This window comes from Heterodontus francisci, chromosome 30 (assembly GCF_036365525.1).
Source record: "Heterodontus francisci isolate sHetFra1 chromosome 30, sHetFra1.hap1, whole genome shotgun sequence".
Taxonomy (NCBI): domain Eukaryota; kingdom Metazoa; phylum Chordata; class Chondrichthyes; order Heterodontiformes; family Heterodontidae; genus Heterodontus; species Heterodontus francisci.
The window spans coordinates 46,143,882-46,161,459 of record NC_090400.1 but is presented as its reverse complement, the minus strand read 5'-3'; the positions used below and the strand labels follow the sequence as shown (position 1 = coordinate 46,161,459).

The following is a 17,578-nucleotide window of genomic DNA, read 5'->3' as shown; positions in this document are numbered from 1 at the left end:
ATTTGAATACATTATGATTCAGTTTTAATTTTTTTTTTTAGATTTTGGTGACAAATACAGTGTTTTTCGGGAACTTGGCCAGAGTGCAGAAAATAAATCCTCAGGTGAGTGGATATAGACCAGCGTGTATAACCATATATACAATAGCTGTGGCCAGTAGAGTACTTTCAGATTCCTTGCATGAAAGGCATAGTGTTTCCCAAAGAGGTAGAAATGATCATGTATTTAACCTATGTAGACTTGCTGGTTGCTCTACAAATGCCATCAGTAACCATGCTTTCCCGAGGTCTTGCATCTCCAAATTTGCTTTCATGTCAGCCCAGAATTGTGACCACCATTAGCATTTAATGATTATGATTCAGGATTCTCCATATTCAGTAGTCGGGCAGCAAGGAGACACTGATCTGGTAGGTCATCAGGGGAAAAACTTAATTTTAAAAAACACATGCACCCACAACCCCCTCTCCAACTGCCCTTCCCGTCCCACCCCACCTCAAAATACACACAGACACATGGGCGCACATACACACACCCTTCTTCTGGCAGTATACTTTTTGACTATAGTATGGGACATTATTTTGAACAATAAACATGTTCACTTTGGACTTTTTCTTGCTCCCACCCTCTGCCCCATTGTTTTCTGATGAATTCTTGCAATCCCCAGCTGAAAGAGTTAACGGCTTTCATACAAGTGTAAATAAAGTGTAAGAACTGGTACAGTGCCAGTGTTGCCTAGATATCCAGTTGATTAAGCAGATCTATTTATATTTTATAGAGTCATAGAGTTATACAGCACAGAAACAGGCCCTTTGGCCCATTGTGTCTGTTCCGGCCATCAAGCACCTAACTATTCTAATCCCATTTTACAGTACTTGGCCCGTAGCCTTGTATGCTATGGCATTTCAAGTGCTCACCTAAATACTTCTTGGATGTTGCGAGGGTTCCTACCTCTACCACCTCATCAGGCAGTGCGTTCCAGATTCCAGCCGCCCTTTGGGTGAAATTTATTTTCCTCAAATCCCCTCTAAACCTCCTGCCCCTTACCTTAAATCTATGCCTCCTGGTTATTGACACCTCCGCTAAAGGAAAAAAATTTCTTCCTATCTAACATCTAACAAATTATGCCCATCATAATTTTGTATGTCTCAATCATATCTCCCCTCCGCTTTCTCTGCTCTAAGGAAAACAACCCTAACCTTTTCAGTTTCCCTTCATAGCTGAAATGCTCCAGCCCAGGCAACATCCTGGTGAATCTCCTCTGCACCCTCTCCAGTGCAATCACATCCTTCCTATAGTGTGGTGCCCAGAACTGTACACAGTACTCCAGCTGTGGCCTAACTAGCGTTTTATACAACTCCAATCAGAACCTCCCTGCTCTTATATTCTATGCTATCCTATCCTATAAAATATTTTTATTTGTACATTTAATTCTCTTGTTGCAGCTAAAGTAATTAAAGTAGCTGAAGTGTCTAAACATTTGTAGTGTTTTATTTTCTGTTCTTTTGCTTTATATGCGCCTTTTTAAAAAAGAATTTGAAGTGGAATAGAACGATATATCCATATTTTAACACACTGCACCAGAGAATGGTTTGATGATTCCCGCTCACTGTTCAGTTAGTGGATTCCCTATTGGGGAAAAAGGGAAAAGGTGCAGAGCAGACGTTCTCCCATATATAAAGAAAATAAATTCTAAAAGTGAGCCTTGCTGTGTTACTGTTCTATATCTTTTCATTCTAGCTTGTGAGTTGCACTTTGAAATGCCTGGGGACAGGTTGCCTTATCTAACTTTTTCAATTGGGAAGAATTAGGCATTTGGGAGGAAGGAGGAGGCATACACTTTGTGGGCCCATAGTACGCTATGATCATATAAACTTGCAGTAGAAAAAGGGGGAAAAATATTGGTCTTTTATATTTGTTTTACAGCTCTTAATGTGGTCTCCACATTACTTCATATAAAATATAAATGATGGTTTAAAAAGAAAATCACTGTCACATGGGTGATGTATTTTGGGCTGTAAGCATAAGTGCTACAGAAGGAGAAGTGATAGATTGAAATCCAATTGACGGGACCAAGAAAGCTGATGGTTGCTCTCAAATACAGTATTGTGAATTAGTAGACTCCCTCCTCTTTCACCCCCTCCAAAATGATTTTTGAAGCAGTTACTACAATATTTCCAGGTAGTAAAATGAAAAATACAAACAGAATAAAGTAACAGAAACTTTTCCTTAAAAAGACAAAGGTAAATTCAAGTGTTTGCCAATATAGTTCCATGTGAGCAGAACCAGACAATGTACCATCACTTGTGTGTGGACTGGATAGATACTTAGCAGAATGCTGCCATGCATGCGCCATGGGAAATATCCAGACCATTTACCCATCGAAGCTGGGTTAAAATTCTCACTTTCTTTTTTCCAGATTTACATAATGGCCCTAATTTGGGCCGGTTGGGTATTTAAATTTGGTTCGTTGATCATCCCTCTTCCCTACAATGAGAAATTATATGGTGGTATGTTCTATGTAGGGTTTTACTTGGCAGTGCATGCTTGGTATGGGTTGGTGCTTTGGTCATAGTTACTAACTTGAAAATGCTTGTGTTGTGTGCTGTGAAAAGTGAAATGTAGAATTCCATTCTTAACTGCTGGTATTTTGTCACTGAAAAGATGTATGTTTGCAGGGGAGGGCTTTGCAGAATTCAAGTCACCAGGGAATGATGATGGATTCACAGACTTCAAAACTGCAGACAGCATTTCACCAGTAGATTCGTCAGAGCAAGTAAAGACATTTACAACAGCATTTCCTTCTGTGCCATTTCTTCAGCCGCAACTGCAACCTGTAGCACAGCCTAAAGACACTTTCAATCTCACGGACCTTTTTACCTCTGTCAGTTGCACTGGAGAGAACAAATCCGTGTCATTTCCACTAGTTTCTGTGACATCATCCATTACATCATCTGTATGTGTTGCATCATCATTGTCATCACTATCATCTGGTACTTTTTCCTCAGCCAGTAGCAAGACTGCTGGCGGAACTGATGACTTTGGGGACTTCAACCTTTTTGGTGTAGCAACCAGTACTTCATCGGGTGGGGGATGGGGTCAGGATGAATTTGCTGATTTTATAGCTTTTGGCAGCACCAGCACCACTGGATCCTCTGAACAAAAGTCAAATGATAAATATAATGTTTTCAGGCAGGAGAAGAATGATGGCTTTGCAGTATCTTTTGATGCCTCACTTGGCATAGCTGAAGGTGGACAACAGCCTCCAACCTCGACTGTAGACAAGTATGATGTCTTTAAACAGTTACCTGAAGAAGGGTCTGTGATTGGTTTTGAGGAACAAAAAGACAACACCTCCCTTTCCCAAGAGAAGAATGAGGATGACTTTCCAGTTACCAAGTTGTCCCTTGCATTCAGCACCTCGGACAAGACTTTCATAGATAAACTCTCTGCTTTTAAACAGGCGAAAGAGGACTCTGCCTCTGTGAAGTCTTTGGACCTTCCTTCTATTGGTGGGAGCAGTATTGGTAAAGAGGACTCGGAAGATGCCTTATCTGGTCAGTTTGACATGAAGTCAGCTGAGGGTGGTGATCTGAAGCATGTGTTGTCTGACAGCTCGCTGGATTTACCACCTGTCATTGGTCAGCCACCTCCTGTTACAGGTGAGGAAATGGTTCGCTTGATCTGGTAAATACAACCAAATCATCTGCGTACTGCAGTTACCTTTCTATAATGCAGCACCAATGATTTACCATTTATATATGTAGCTATCCATTTTGTATAATCATGGCTGTTGGGAATTGTTTTGATTGCAACTGTTTTTCAATGGGCATAATTGTGTTCAGTTGTTAACCATAGTGGCTAAATCCAATTAGTACCCTTGGTTTAGAGTTATCACCAGACAACTTCAATTGTTAGGGTACCTATGTCCACTACATTGTCATCAGTTACCACAATTGAACCAGCATATTTGCTGTCAATGATTTTTCAGTTCTTGGAATTAACGGAATGATCCAAATGCTGTTCACTTTTTCTGAGCAGACACCTACATATTCAGGTCATCCATTATAATATAATGAATAATTGAGACAGTCCCAGAGAAAGCGACAGTTGTAGTCTGGCTGAATGGCACTGTGTTAGTTGAATTACTTTATCTGCACCCTTTTGACCAGCATTACAAATTTCTGTTTCCATTTTATTGTTTTATAGGCAACCATATTCAATATATTGCTACTGCTTGTACAGAAGGGACTTGGTGCCTTAACATGGTGCCTAGTTTTAACCACAACTTTCTTACAAAGTTGCAAATAAGTCTCTTTATTGTGAAAGGGCACCATTACTGAAGGCCAGCATTGTTGTTTATATTTCTAGAAAGCTGTTTAAAGCACTTTTAAAACATTGTCTGGAATAAAGAGCTTTGGGCTTAATTCTGGATGTAAATGTCTGGGCATAACTTGAATTTGCCCTGCTAAGTGCAGATCAGTGTTAGAAAAGTTAAGCATAGTCTGTTCAACTAATGGTAAAACAGACTGGGCAATGGGGATGAATGTGTCAGTAATATGTAAAATAATTCACTGGACAAAAATGCGTGCTAATAAGGAGGATGAAAAAAACTGGTGGTTTGGGGAGGGTTTCCAGGTCTACTGACAGGTTTAACAAACACTAGCCTTGAAAACTGAGCTTGAGAGAGTGCCCACAAATTTCTGTCCTTCCCTTTCTAAACATTTGCTTTTGTTAACTAACCTAATAATATGGTATAAATAATGTACCAGAAATTAAATATCTTGGTTGTTGTTTGAAACAGAGCCTATTTAGTATGCCATCCATACAACACTGACATACCAGACTAAATTTAATGAGTGGCAGATTATGTATGACATTTAAAAAGTGGGACAGAGGGCCTGAAATTAGACTAAACTGAGACTAATAGTTTTCAACTGAACTGGTCACAGTGCAGAGACTCTGATCTGCTGATCTCTTACTACAGTGTGGGAGTAATGCCTGCACGGTGAACCCTAATGCCTGGAGCAAGCATAAGGGTTTTCTTTCAGGATGCAAAGTGAAGGTTTTTCACTGCGGTGCTAAGTTGGAAGAATACTGAATTGGTAATCACAATGTATTGAGAGTTCTTCAACCTTATGAATTCGCAAGGGCAGATCAACATTTAAAATGTTCGAGTCTGCGAAGGTGTGCAGCTGCATAGTTAGACTCATTTGTGAAACTGTCCTAATTAGCTTAGAACATTCATAGAGTAGAAATGGTTAGGTAGTACTGTTCATTTGAGAATTTCTTTTAAAGTGCTTTGCAGAGATCTGAATTAGAGCTTTGGCTGCAGTCAAGTGGAATTTTAGGCACGAGACTGGTGTGAGTATCTGATAAAGTTGAATCTGCACCAAAGTTATCGCCACTCACCAAATTAAGTCTGAAACGTCAATGTTGTATGAATGGCACAGTAAATAGGTTATGTTTTAAACAGCATAAGAAACAGGAGCAGGAGTATGCCATATAGCCCCACGAGCCTGCTCTGCCATTCAATAAGATTATGGCTGAAATTCTACCTCAACTCCACTTTCCCTCTTGATAGACCCATATCAAAAAAGAACAAAGAACAGTACAGTACGGGAACAGGCCATTCGGCCCTCGAAGCCTGCACCGATCTTGATGCCTGCCTAAACTAAAACCTTCGGCACTTCCGGGGACCGTATCCCTCTATCCCCATCCTATTTATGTATTTGTCAAGATGCCTCTTAAATGTCGCTATCGTATCTGTTCCCACCACCTCCCCCGGCAGCAAGTTCCAGGCACTCACCACCCTCTGTGTAAAGAACTTACCTCGCACATCCCCTCTAAACTTTGCTCCTCACACCTTAAACCTATGTCCCCTAGTAACTGACTCTTCCATCCTGGGAAAAAGCTTCTGACTATCCATTCTGTCCATGCTGCTCATAACTTTGTAAACCTCTATCATGTCGCCCCTCCACCTCCGTCGTTCCAGTGAAAACAATCCGAGTTTTTCCACCCTCTCCTCATAGCTAATGCCCTCCAGACCAGGCAACATCCTGGTAAACCTCCTCTGGACCCTCTCCAAAGCCTCCACGTCCTTCTGGTAGTGTGGCGACCAGAATTGCACGCAATATTCCAAGTGTGGCCTAACTAAGGTTCTGTACAGCTGCAGCATGACTTGCCAATTTTTATACTCTATGCCCCGACCGATGAAGGCAAGCATGCCATATGCCTTCTTGACTACCTTATCCACCTGCGTTGCCACTTTCAGTGACCTGTGGACCTGTACGCCCAGATCTCTCTGCCTGTCAATACTCCTAAGGGTTCTGCCATTTACTGTATACTTCCCACCTGCATTAGACCTCCCAAAATGCATTACCTCACATTTGTCCGGATTAAACTCCATCTGCCATTTCTCCGCCCAAGTCTCCAACCAATCTATATCCTGCTGTATCCTCTGACAATCCTCATCACTATCCGCAACTCCACCAACCTTTGTGTCATCCGCAAACTTAATAATCAGACCAGCTACGTTTTCCTCCAAATCATTTATATATACTACAAACAGCAAAGGTCCCAGCACTGATCCCTGCGGAACATCACTAGTCACAGCCCTCCATTCAGAAATGCACCCTTCCACTGCTACCCTCTGTCTTCTATTTCCGAGCCAGTTCTCTATCCATCTTGCCAGCGCACCTCAGATCCCGTGTGACTTCACCTTTTGTACCCAGTCTGCCATGAGGGACCTTGTCAAAGGCTTTACTGAAGTCCATATAGATAACATCCACTGCCCTTCCTTCATCAATCATCTTCGTCACTTCCTCAAAAAACTCAATCAAGTTAGTGAGACACGACCTTCCCTTCACAAAACCATGCTGCCAAAAAAAGCCATATCCTTCGATTCCCATAGATTGATAGAATTTAGGACTTTCAGAATCGCAACATTCTGAGTGAAGAAACTTTTCCTCATCTCAGCCCTATATTCTCCATAGACTATTGTTACGACCGGGTGAGGAAGGGGCCTCAGGCTCCCCTCTTGCCCCTTTCCTGGTTTGTCACTAACAGTGCTTATCTTTTCAAACACAGTGATTTTTAGCTTACCACCTCAGTGAGCCTTTACTCACTGCACTCTAATTGTAATTGCAAATGAATCAATCAGACAGGTCTTCTTCGGTTTAAACAAGAAAGATGTAAATTTACTAGCCTTATCACTGTAACATGGTTAAAATTACTAAAATACGCGACGCAATCATGCTAGCATGCATGTGAGATAAACACACACAGAAATAGATACAGAGGGGGAGAAAGAATTAGAGGGGGTTGAAGGAGAGTTTGTCACCCAGTAACTGAATTCCATTTATTACAATGTCCTCAATTGAAGTTAAGATCTTGGAGTTCTCTCTGGGGCCTGGTGCACAATTTCAAGCTTGCTTCTCTGGTACCAGAAGGCTGAAGATATGCTTTGTCTGTAGTCGTGAAGTGTAGAAACTGCCACTATGGTTTTCCTGGGACTTTGCTGGAGAGAGACAGAGAGGGAGGTCTTCTTTCTCTTTGTTCTTCAAAATTGCAGTCTGATTCCTTTCCGTGAGGCACAATTCAATAAAGCCCCAGTCTTACCAGCAGGTAGGTCATGTGAACATCTCTTTGTTTGAAACAGCATCTTCTGGGAGGGTTGTTGGATTTCAAAGCTTTCTAGATACAGTCAGTGGGGGTGGAGTTCTGGCTCTTATACAGACAAAGAATGTTGATGATCACTATTGTCCAGACCAATCTTGTTAATTGAATCAAGGAGCACCCCCATTGTCTCTCCATTCATGTCTCTCAGAATGCAAATGTGCAATCATGTTTTCAGCTGTTCAGCTCTTGTTTTTTTTAAACAAGTTATGTGCAATGTCCAGTAAAAAAAGATTCAAGTAGTGTCCCATATGACAAAATTAATATGTTTCCATTTGGCAGGTGTAATTTCCGTCACACTATGCGCCCTAGTTCTAGACTTTCCAACCAGGGGAAAAGCCTTTCTGTATCTACCCTGTTAAGTCTTCTCAGAATCTTGCGTTTCAATGAGATTACTTCTCATTCTTCTAAACTACGGAGTATAGGCCCCTTATACTCCGCATCCCCCCCCCCCCCCCGCCCACCCCACTTGAGTAGCCTCCTGTCCCACGGTACCGTGGTCTGTTTGTCTTCCGTCCTGTCGACTGTGCCCTGGCTCATACAAGCAGCAAGAATCCCCTTTTGGATAAAGGCAAAGCCGAGACTCCTGTGGTCCCCCTGTCATCCTGACTCGCAGTTACGCTCTGCTGTCCATGGCCACAAACCGGACCTGTACCACTACCTAAACTAAGGGGGTAACTGTTTCCTGGATCACTGTCCAGGTTACTCTTTTGCCCTCGCTGATGCCTTTCGATGTCAACTCTTCAGACTCCAGTTCAACAGCTCTGAGCTGAAGTTCTTCAAGATGTAGACGCTTACTGTAGATGTGGTTGTCCAGGTTCGCAATGCTCTCGACAAACTCCCAATTGCTGCAGTTGTGGCACATACCTGCATTCCCTATCTAATAACCTTGTCTTATTTATTTAATTAAAGTTTATGTATTTAATCAACTTAGCTTATAGTTTTTAGTTTTTGAACTAATTACTTGATCTGGAAAAACTCAACAGGTCAGTCAGCATCTGTAGAGAGAAAAATAGAGTTAATGTTTCTGGTTTGTGACCTTTCATCAGAACAGATTTCCAGCATATGCAGTATTTTGTTTTTAATTACTCGATCTAGTTTGTTATAGGTCGATTAAATCCAATATTTGCCTGTAACATGCACCACGGGAGGCAAAAAGCAGTACCTCCTTCCCTCTCTGCACCCAATTTCCACACTCACTAAATTCCCAACCTTTAAACTCTGTTTATGATGCATTCTGTTTATGACCACTCTGTGTGACCACAACAACCAAGGTATTTAATTTTTGGTACATTATTTATACCATATTATTCTATTATTTATGTTTCCATTGTCATAGGTTGTACACTGCTGTGCAATGAGCAAATAGTTCAAAAGAAACTGATGTTTGAATGTAGATGGGAGAGTAAATGCAGTATTACCAATTGTTCATTTATTTCAATGTTTTTGCGGGGCCTTGCTGTGCACAAATTGGCTATAAAACAACAGTGACTGTGCTTCAAAAATAATTAATTGGCTTTGGAACACCCTGAGGGCATGAAAGGTGCTATTCCAATGCATGTTCTTTCTTTCTATAATGGCAGCATGTGTAGAAAAAAATTGCTTTATTAATATCAGGACATACCTGCACTGAATGAGAAGATGGTAGACTGGTGCTAGGAGATGTGCAAGAGCAGATCAGGGTGACAGTTTCACCTTCTTGCTTTGGAAACATTGATTTTTGGCTGAAAAATGGTTCCAGAGTCCATTTTGATGGCCAGAGCCAGGTCATTCTTTGTTTCACTATTCAGAAACACATCAAAGACCAGTTAGAGTGGGATGATTTATCGTCTACACCTTGCTGGCAACTCTAAAAGTGCCTCAGTAAGATAACTCATCTGTATTTTAGTCATAGGTCATGCACTAACCTTTTATGTTAAGTTGAGTCGTGGCAGTTAGATTACACTTCCACCTAATAGCATCTTGCTACAAAACGCCATTTATTTCCCTAAAATATTTGCTCATCAGCAGTTAGAATTTCTCATCAGTTCCATTTGACCAGACCTATTAAGCTTTTTTGGCATGGAAAGGTACTTTTATTTAAAATATAGTCACATGCTGGTTAAAATCTTGTTTATAAACAATTTGGTCTTATGACATAAACATTAACTGCAAAATAATTTGTTGTTTAGAAGCTGTAAGTAAATGTGTGATTTAGTAATCAAGGCAGTTTGGAGCCAAGGTCCTGTAGCCTGAGGTACGATTAAAATAAAGAGCCTCATCACTTTTCAATGAATAGAACTAGTTTTATGTGCAGAAACTACAAACAAATTAAAATGGGATGCTTTTCTTATATTTGAATAAGTAAATTTTTAAAATTGGAATTGAGACTTGGAGAGAATACAGAGCTTAGAGGTGTTACATTTTCACATTGTTAAACACAAGGGAATAAAATGTCTGTATACTATTATGTAATGGTCGCATTTAAAATGGAGTTTAGATTCATGTCCTTTTGTTGGATGCAATGTGTTTGTGTGTGGGAGTTCTTCTGTGCTATGTAACAACTTCAATGCTGTGTTTGCCTGGCGCAGTGCTTTTTGCAGTTTGAAAAAAACGTCGATTTCTATTTTGGCGAATAGGTATTAAGGATTATTCAAAAAAATCTTTTCACATTATTTAGCCTAGCTGGTGCTATAATTTGCTCAGTCACTTGTTTCTAATTGTTACACTGTGCATTTTGCTTGCAGCAGAATTTAAGCTCTCGCTAATCATGGCACCTTTTCCACCCACATGCTCTTCCCTCTCTCCTCATTAGCTCTCTCTCTCTCTCTCTCTCTCTTCATACTCACCTCATGTTGATATGTTTGGATCTATGAAACAGAATATGTGTAGTTTTTCCAATGAACAGTTGTCAACAACTGACTTACAACTGTGCAGCCTTTAATTATATTTTGAGAAATGGCGCTTCCTATGTGCCACATCAGCTTGAAACAGTGGAGGTTCGTTGAGACACTTCAATAAATATTTTCGCATAATAGGTTGGGATGATCTCATTCATGTGAACTTAGTGGACGTTAGTCGCATGAAGCCCATATTTAAGAAAGTTTTCATTGACAGCTCAGTTGGCCAATCTCTGGAGAGAGTTGGGGGAGGACCAGTGGTCAAGCCTTTGGTTTCCTGTTCAACTGAGAAATGACCAGCAGTCAGCAGAAAGTCAGGTAAAGAGGTTAAGAGCCTCCTGCTTAAGTTTAGTGCCAACTAATTTCAGAGAATTACTAGTCAGAGAAGTGAATTCAGCCAGCTAACTGGCATCTGTAGTGTACTTTTTTAGCGTTATGAAGAGTGTTACGACCAGGTGAGAAAGGTGTCGAGGGGTCCCTTTTAACCTTCACCTGGTCTTATTGTAACAGGGTTTATGTTTTTTAAACACAGTGTTTTGAGCTCCCCCCTTGGTGAATCCTTGTTCACCGCTTTCCAATTATTAGGCAAAGAAATGTGCACACCAGGTTTTCTTCAGTTTAAAGAAGAAAAGTGACATTTATTTAAACTTAAACTCTAATTCAGTTAACGCCTACAGATACACACCGCGCCCCACGCTAGCATGCATACATGATACGCACATGCAAAAAGAGTCTGAAAAGAGCAGAAGAAAAAATAACGTAAAAATGTTTTGAGGCAGTCTCTGAAGAGGGGGTTTTACTGTGCTTCGAGCTCACTGTAGTCCTTGATTGTAGGTAGTCTTGCTTTTCGTTGGGGCCCAGTATTATTCTTAAACCGTGTTCACTGTAAGAGACTTTTCTCTCTTGGGGTTCATGTGTCTTCAATGGGTCTTCAGTTCCGTGAGAAAGAGATGTGAGCAGACAGGAGAGAGGTGTTCTCAGTCATGGAGAAAAGAACTTTCTCAGTTCCAAAACTCTGTGGCAAGTTCAAATTCAAACAGTCAGTTAGTCATGTGACTAAACTGGCCTGACCAGGTCTTCTGTGTATTGGAGAAGCAGGGACTGGTCCTTTTTTTCCAACACTGTCTGCCAGTATGCATAAAAGGTCTTTCTGACGAGGGGCCTGGCAATTCCTTGTGATAGGCCCTCTTTTCTTCCCAGCAGCAATTTTAAGTTTTAATGTTCATGTGGCGAAATAATGTGTGCCTCATTCTTGGCAGGTGGGGGCCTGCATGACAAGAGCATTATCAAAAAATTTAAAATTCACTGTAAATGCTGATCAGTACGTTTGCTTGTTTGAACATACAAAAAAATGACAAACAAGATAAGACCCACAGGTCCATTTAGCCTGTGCCATCTATCTGTGATGCCAACTTGACCACAAAACAGACACACTCACCTGCCTGAAGCAGTGTAATCTCCTGGAAGAAGTGAAAAGCCAGAAAAAAAATCCAGGCTAATCAGGAGAAGAACCTGGAAATTTTTCTCCAACCCATTTAGACAATCACAACTATTCCGGAAGATCACCTAGACCCTGATTTTATTATAGGAGCTCTTGTACAAGGTGATCTCTGTCCCAGCCAAAAATATATTTTACAGTGAATTGACCTGGGAATACAATCTAGAACCTTGTTTGTTTTAGCTATAACGCTTCACAGAATTGGTCATAAGCCTTTAGGTAATGGTACACTAAAATACCTAGATCTCTTTCACCACTGGCTTAAATTCTGTTCTTAATTCATTCGGGGGATATGGGTGTCAGAATTTCTTGCCCATCCCTAGTTGCCCTGAGAAGGTGGTGATACAACTGTCTGACCTGCTAAGCCATTTCAAAAGACAATTAAAAGTCAAGCGTTGTGGTATAGGACTGGAGTCACATCTAGGCTAGACCAGGTAAGGACATGATTTCCTTTCCTAAAGGGCATTAGTGAGCCAGTTAGGTTTTTAATCTAATGCAAACTGAAAATCTATAAGGTGAAATTATCATATTTCTAAATTCAGATTAACTGGATCAAAAAATAAAGTAATTTGGGGAATTCTATAGAGGTAGTGGAAAATTACGTTCTGTAGGATATGTGGAAAAATTAATTAGTTTAATCTTCTGTCTTTTCAGGCGTGATGTCTCACATTGTGGTTTTTTGCACCTCACCTAGGTTGCTCAAATAAAAATTTTCTGTGTTACAACTGTAAATTAGTTATTGACAACTGTAGTTTCTCCAAACTACACATCTGATGCACTGTGGATTCAAACAAATTATGTGTGTGTGTGTGTGTGTGTGTGTGTGTGTGTGTGTGTGTGTGTGTGTGTGTGTGTGTGTGTGCTTCTGCTCATCCTTGTTTTGCAGTTGAGTATCAAAGATATCTTAAGCAAAGCTCAGTGTTTATATCTTCAAGTTTACTCCTGTAGTGACCTCTTCTATCTCGATTGTTTGTATGCAACACATGTCCATTTGTTTTCCATGTTCATGTGTTGCTATGTTCCAAGTACGCTCTGATCCACTTGAACAAGTTGAATTTTTTTAGGAACAAGAGTTGTTAAAGATTTTTTATGAATGATGAGCCTTTCCATTGTTTGATTCAAAACACATATGTTACGGTATTTTTAATCCCCTTTCACAGGCCTAATCTCCACACAGATTGTAGAGTACTTCGTTTATTTCTAATGGAGTAATTGCTAGCTGCCAGAGATATTCTGCTTTCTATATTTATCAGTATTCTGTTATCACAGAAAAGATATTATGATGATGTATGTCATCGTAACCAATGTAACACTTATCTGTATTATCTTGCCACATGTGTTTGCAAACTCTCCAATTTAGAGCAATCGCCAAAACTTTGGGTTTAGACCATATATGCTAGAGTGTCCTTGGTGCATCGAGGGACACATATGACCTCAATATGACTTAACATGAAGTTCGAGTGGTTTCCCTGTATTGCACAAACCAAGGGATAGTTTCTGTTCTTGAAACAATTTCTAACATACATTGTATATTCATCAGGAGTTCATTGGGCTGGGTTCAGTGATTGGGGGAAGGGATGAATGTTGACTGTAGTATAAGTAGCTTCTGTAATGTAAAAAAAAACCCCGTAAAATTAGAGTTTTGAAGTCATTGCACTAGGGGTGGGAGGTTGCGTGACGGGTGTAGGATAGAGTATGAGTGGCGGAGCTTAGGACAAGCTGGAACTTGTATAGCGTACAGAACTTGAAAGACCAGCAAGGAGAAGCCAAGCTAGGCCGTGTTGAAGGCATTCAGTGAGGGTTTTGAAATTAGGTTGTAGGTGGGTGAGGTACAATTTAGACAGATGCATTCTGTGGAAGTAGGCAGTCTTATGATGGACTGCACATGAACTTTAAGCTCAGTTCAGGGTCAAGGACAACATCAAGGTTACATATCACAAGGCTCAAAATGAGCACACAGCTGGGAAGGAGATAGATTCAGCAAATTCAACAATTTCTGTCAGCAATCAAACACAATGGCCCAGTTTTGCCATTGTTGAGCTTTAGAAAGTACTGGCTCATCCTTGACTTTATGATGGACAGCCAGCATCTTTGCAATCAGAGGTCTGGGATGATAGCAGAAAGGCAAAGCTGACATCTGAAAGGTGTATTTGCAGATAATTGGCCTCTAAATAGTGTGTAACTGTGGAATAGGAGGAAGCATGGATGGAACACCTTAAAGGTGTTTATACAGGAGGAGAAGCCATTAATGGAGATGGATCACAAAGCCTGTTAACCATCATGATTTCCTTACCCTTCTCACACTCTGAGGAAAGGTGGAGGGTATAATATAGGATGGCCAAAGCAGGTAGATGTGATTTTTAAGGTGCTCCTTTTCTCCAGGAGTAAGGAGGAGTTGGCCCCAGGAAAGGAGAGATGCTGGTGCTTGAGGTAATCGTGTAGTGGATGACTGGACTGACCATGTGCCCTTCAGCCTACTGCCATCAGATTTGAGGTTGCAGAAGTGGCGCTTGTATCCGCAAATGGCAGATTGGAAAACTATGATGGAATCTGAAAGGCACAAGGGTATCAAAGAGCAAATACAACTGTTAATTAGATTGACTGAGATGTTGGAGCAAAGGAGGATTATTTGGAGAGGGTTGGGATAGTTTGTGGGATAAATGCAGTTAGTTATATCTATGATCAAAGCCCGAGAGATGTCTAGGCCTTGAGTGGTGGCAAGTTTGAGGCATTGGTGTAAGTAAGGTATTTATGTGCTGAACCAGAGTGCTCTTTACCACAGGATTCATTTCAATTCAAGACACCTTCGCTTACAAGGCTGTAATTTAATCTAATCTTGTTCTCATAATTTGTTATTGTCTGAACCCCTGGATTTAGATGCCTGCTGTTTACACAACACAGCAACTTCTTTTAATCCAATCTAGCATAGCGCTGAAAGCAAAAGCAACAGCGAGACAAAATTTTGATGTTATGTTGAAGAATGTGGGTGTGGATGTGTCAGAGTGCTTGAAAAACATAGGGAATGAATCGTGAATTTCATGGAGAATGGAGCACTAGACAGTAGTGTTGATAAAAAAAAATAGCATTTTGGAAATATTATGGCTTTTATAATTGTTAACGAGATGAGAAAATAGTTTATGTACATTTAAATAGCCAATAGTGGTGCCGTCTTTTGTGCCAGTACTTTATTGCTCTTTCAGGGTTCTTTCTATAGTTAATTGTCAGTCAGCTGATGAGAATCAGTTTGCTGTGGCTATGTTTTTGTAGAAATATATCTAAAAGCCTTTGACATAATTGGTCTTTATTTACAGTGCAATATTACTGGGGGACCCTATTGGGTGATGGGTGAGGTTATACACCCCCACAGATGCTTCTATTTTATAGGTCTCTTTCCTTCCCTGACTGGAAATAAGAAATAGCTGACTAGATTTTACACTCATTTATAGACAATGGGCATATAATCTAGCCTGCGATTCTATGGCTACTGCCAGTTGTTGAAAGTCTCTCTGGTCCATTGAGCATATTCTTCCTATCGCTGGTCTGTTATTAATGTGTTTATATTGCACAACAAAAAGAAGTATTCTTTCACTGATGACTAAGGATCTTTGTTAACAGTCTCATTTATATTGCATACACTTTCTACAGAATCCAAGATAACTGTACTTGTATGTGTTTGATATGTGTATTGTTCATATTGTTTCCAGTCATTATGCCTTCCTCAGTGGCTAGTGAATTTCAATACAGGCCATTGACCTTTCTTCAGTGGCTGGGGAATTTTCCACTTCTGCCATTGAACAAAAAAATGATGTTGGCAGACAACTTGCTACTGGCAGTCAGTAAGATGTCACTCTACATTTTTTATAGTGCTGTAGGGGGCAATAGTGCCTCCAGAGCCCACCATCAGCCACCTCTTTATTTGGGTCTCAGACCCTCTGGAGACAGCAGTGTTATTTTGTTTATTGTGTTACAGTTACATCTCCAAGATAATCCAGAATTAGTGTTCTGACCTCAGTCTAGTGGAGCAGTGTTCATTTTCGCACAAGTTAAGTGGCATTAAACCATGGCATTCTCAAGCACACGTGCCTCATCGGTAGCTACTGTTTGAGAACCATTTTAGCAGCATCATTGCCAGAATGAATTGTAATGATCAACGCAAATTGAAAAGGAATGCTTGAATTCTGGTTCCCAGATTGAAAGTGTAAATATTTAAGTATGATTTTCCAGCTAGTCTTGCACGTAATGAATTTTTCATTTACGTATTAGGTCACTTGAGTGATTCTGAAGAAGTTGAACCATTTTGTTGGAGGTGGGGAATGAGTGAAAAATTGGGGTTAGTTTTGTTCCATGACGGATTACCTTTTTTTTAATGCCTGAACATAGAGAAAGGTGGGTATTAGTGGAGAAGTCTGTTTAGGATCTAATCTGGTTATCTTGATTAACTGAGGATAAAGTCTTCAGACGAAATTGAGGGAGAACTATAGATTAAAAGCAGTATTATTTAGCCTGAGCCAAATTTCTGGTGATGTGCCTCCATGTGATTTGCATAGTTTCAGATGTTTAGGCCCTCAAATATTGCTCAGTGGAATCATGTCTGACAGGATTATATGTTTGTATAATTCAGCTCAGTTTAAAACCTTGAATGTAGCTGCAAGCATGATATAGTATGAATTAACTTGTAAATATAATTGAAGAATAACTCAACAACATAGAAATAGCGATGTGTGTAGATTGAGAATATAGTTATATAATCTATTGAATTTAAAGTTTAAGTTGTTATCTGATAACTACATTTTTAGCATAAATTTCCACTTCAGTCTTGTTATTTATATTGCTTAATCCAAATTACTGAATACTTCAATTTTTTAATGACAAAAATGACTGAATTATCAGGAGTTAAGTGTAGTGCATCTTCCTTGTTATAATGGCTATTTGTTCAAATCCTTGCAACATTATTTTCCTTGATAAACAAAATCCCTTAAAAACTTGAATTATGAATTCCCTGGTGGTGAAGAAACTGTATCTTAATGTTGCAGAGGTCTAGTCTTTATTTTTCAAAATTAAGTCAGTGGCGTCTAATTGATAGTATGTGTTTATCCATCAAGATCAGATTTTTGGTCAGCTAGCAGACGAGATCAATCTGGTGTCTGATCGGTTTAGTTTAAAAATATATGCTGTGTACAGATTTGTTTAAAAACTGAATTTAATTATCTTTAGCTTGTTTCAAAATGGAGATGTATTGAAGTTCGGAGGTGCCTCCATCACACTTTAGGCATTACATTGACATACATGCAAATTTCAACATCGTACTTCACACAAAAAAACTGAACAAATGAAATCATACCCCCCCCCCCCCCACCCCATCAACAGAAAGTATCAAATTGACTTTGTGTCACACTTTTATACAAAAAAATTAAAGAGAAAGCTAGTCTGATTGTTAATTGATCCAGAAAGATGCAGGAATTACCCCTTGTGGCCTTAAAGGGATGCTTTAAGTTACACACACTGCACTCAAGCAGCAGAATAATAC

General features: G+C 40.0%; 1 protein-coding gene across 8 annotated transcripts in view; it reads left to right on the top strand.

Moving 5' to 3' along the window:
* The window catches only part of synrg (synergin, gamma), a 98,690-nt gene that overhangs the window by 39,410 nt on the left and 41,702 nt on the right, over positions 1 to 17,578 (top strand). For all 8 annotated transcript variants that reach the window (XR_010968768.1, XM_068010485.1, XM_068010484.1 and 5 more), the window contains 2 exons: positions 42 to 104; positions 2,676 to 3,659. Coding sequence is in view for 7 of the 8 variants with exons in the window: in XM_068010485.1 (XP_067866586.1) it covers positions 42 to 104; positions 2,676 to 3,659 (1,047 nt within the window). In the remaining variant the exon portion in view is untranslated. The remainder of the gene's footprint in view (positions 1 to 41; positions 105 to 2,675; positions 3,660 to 17,578) is intronic.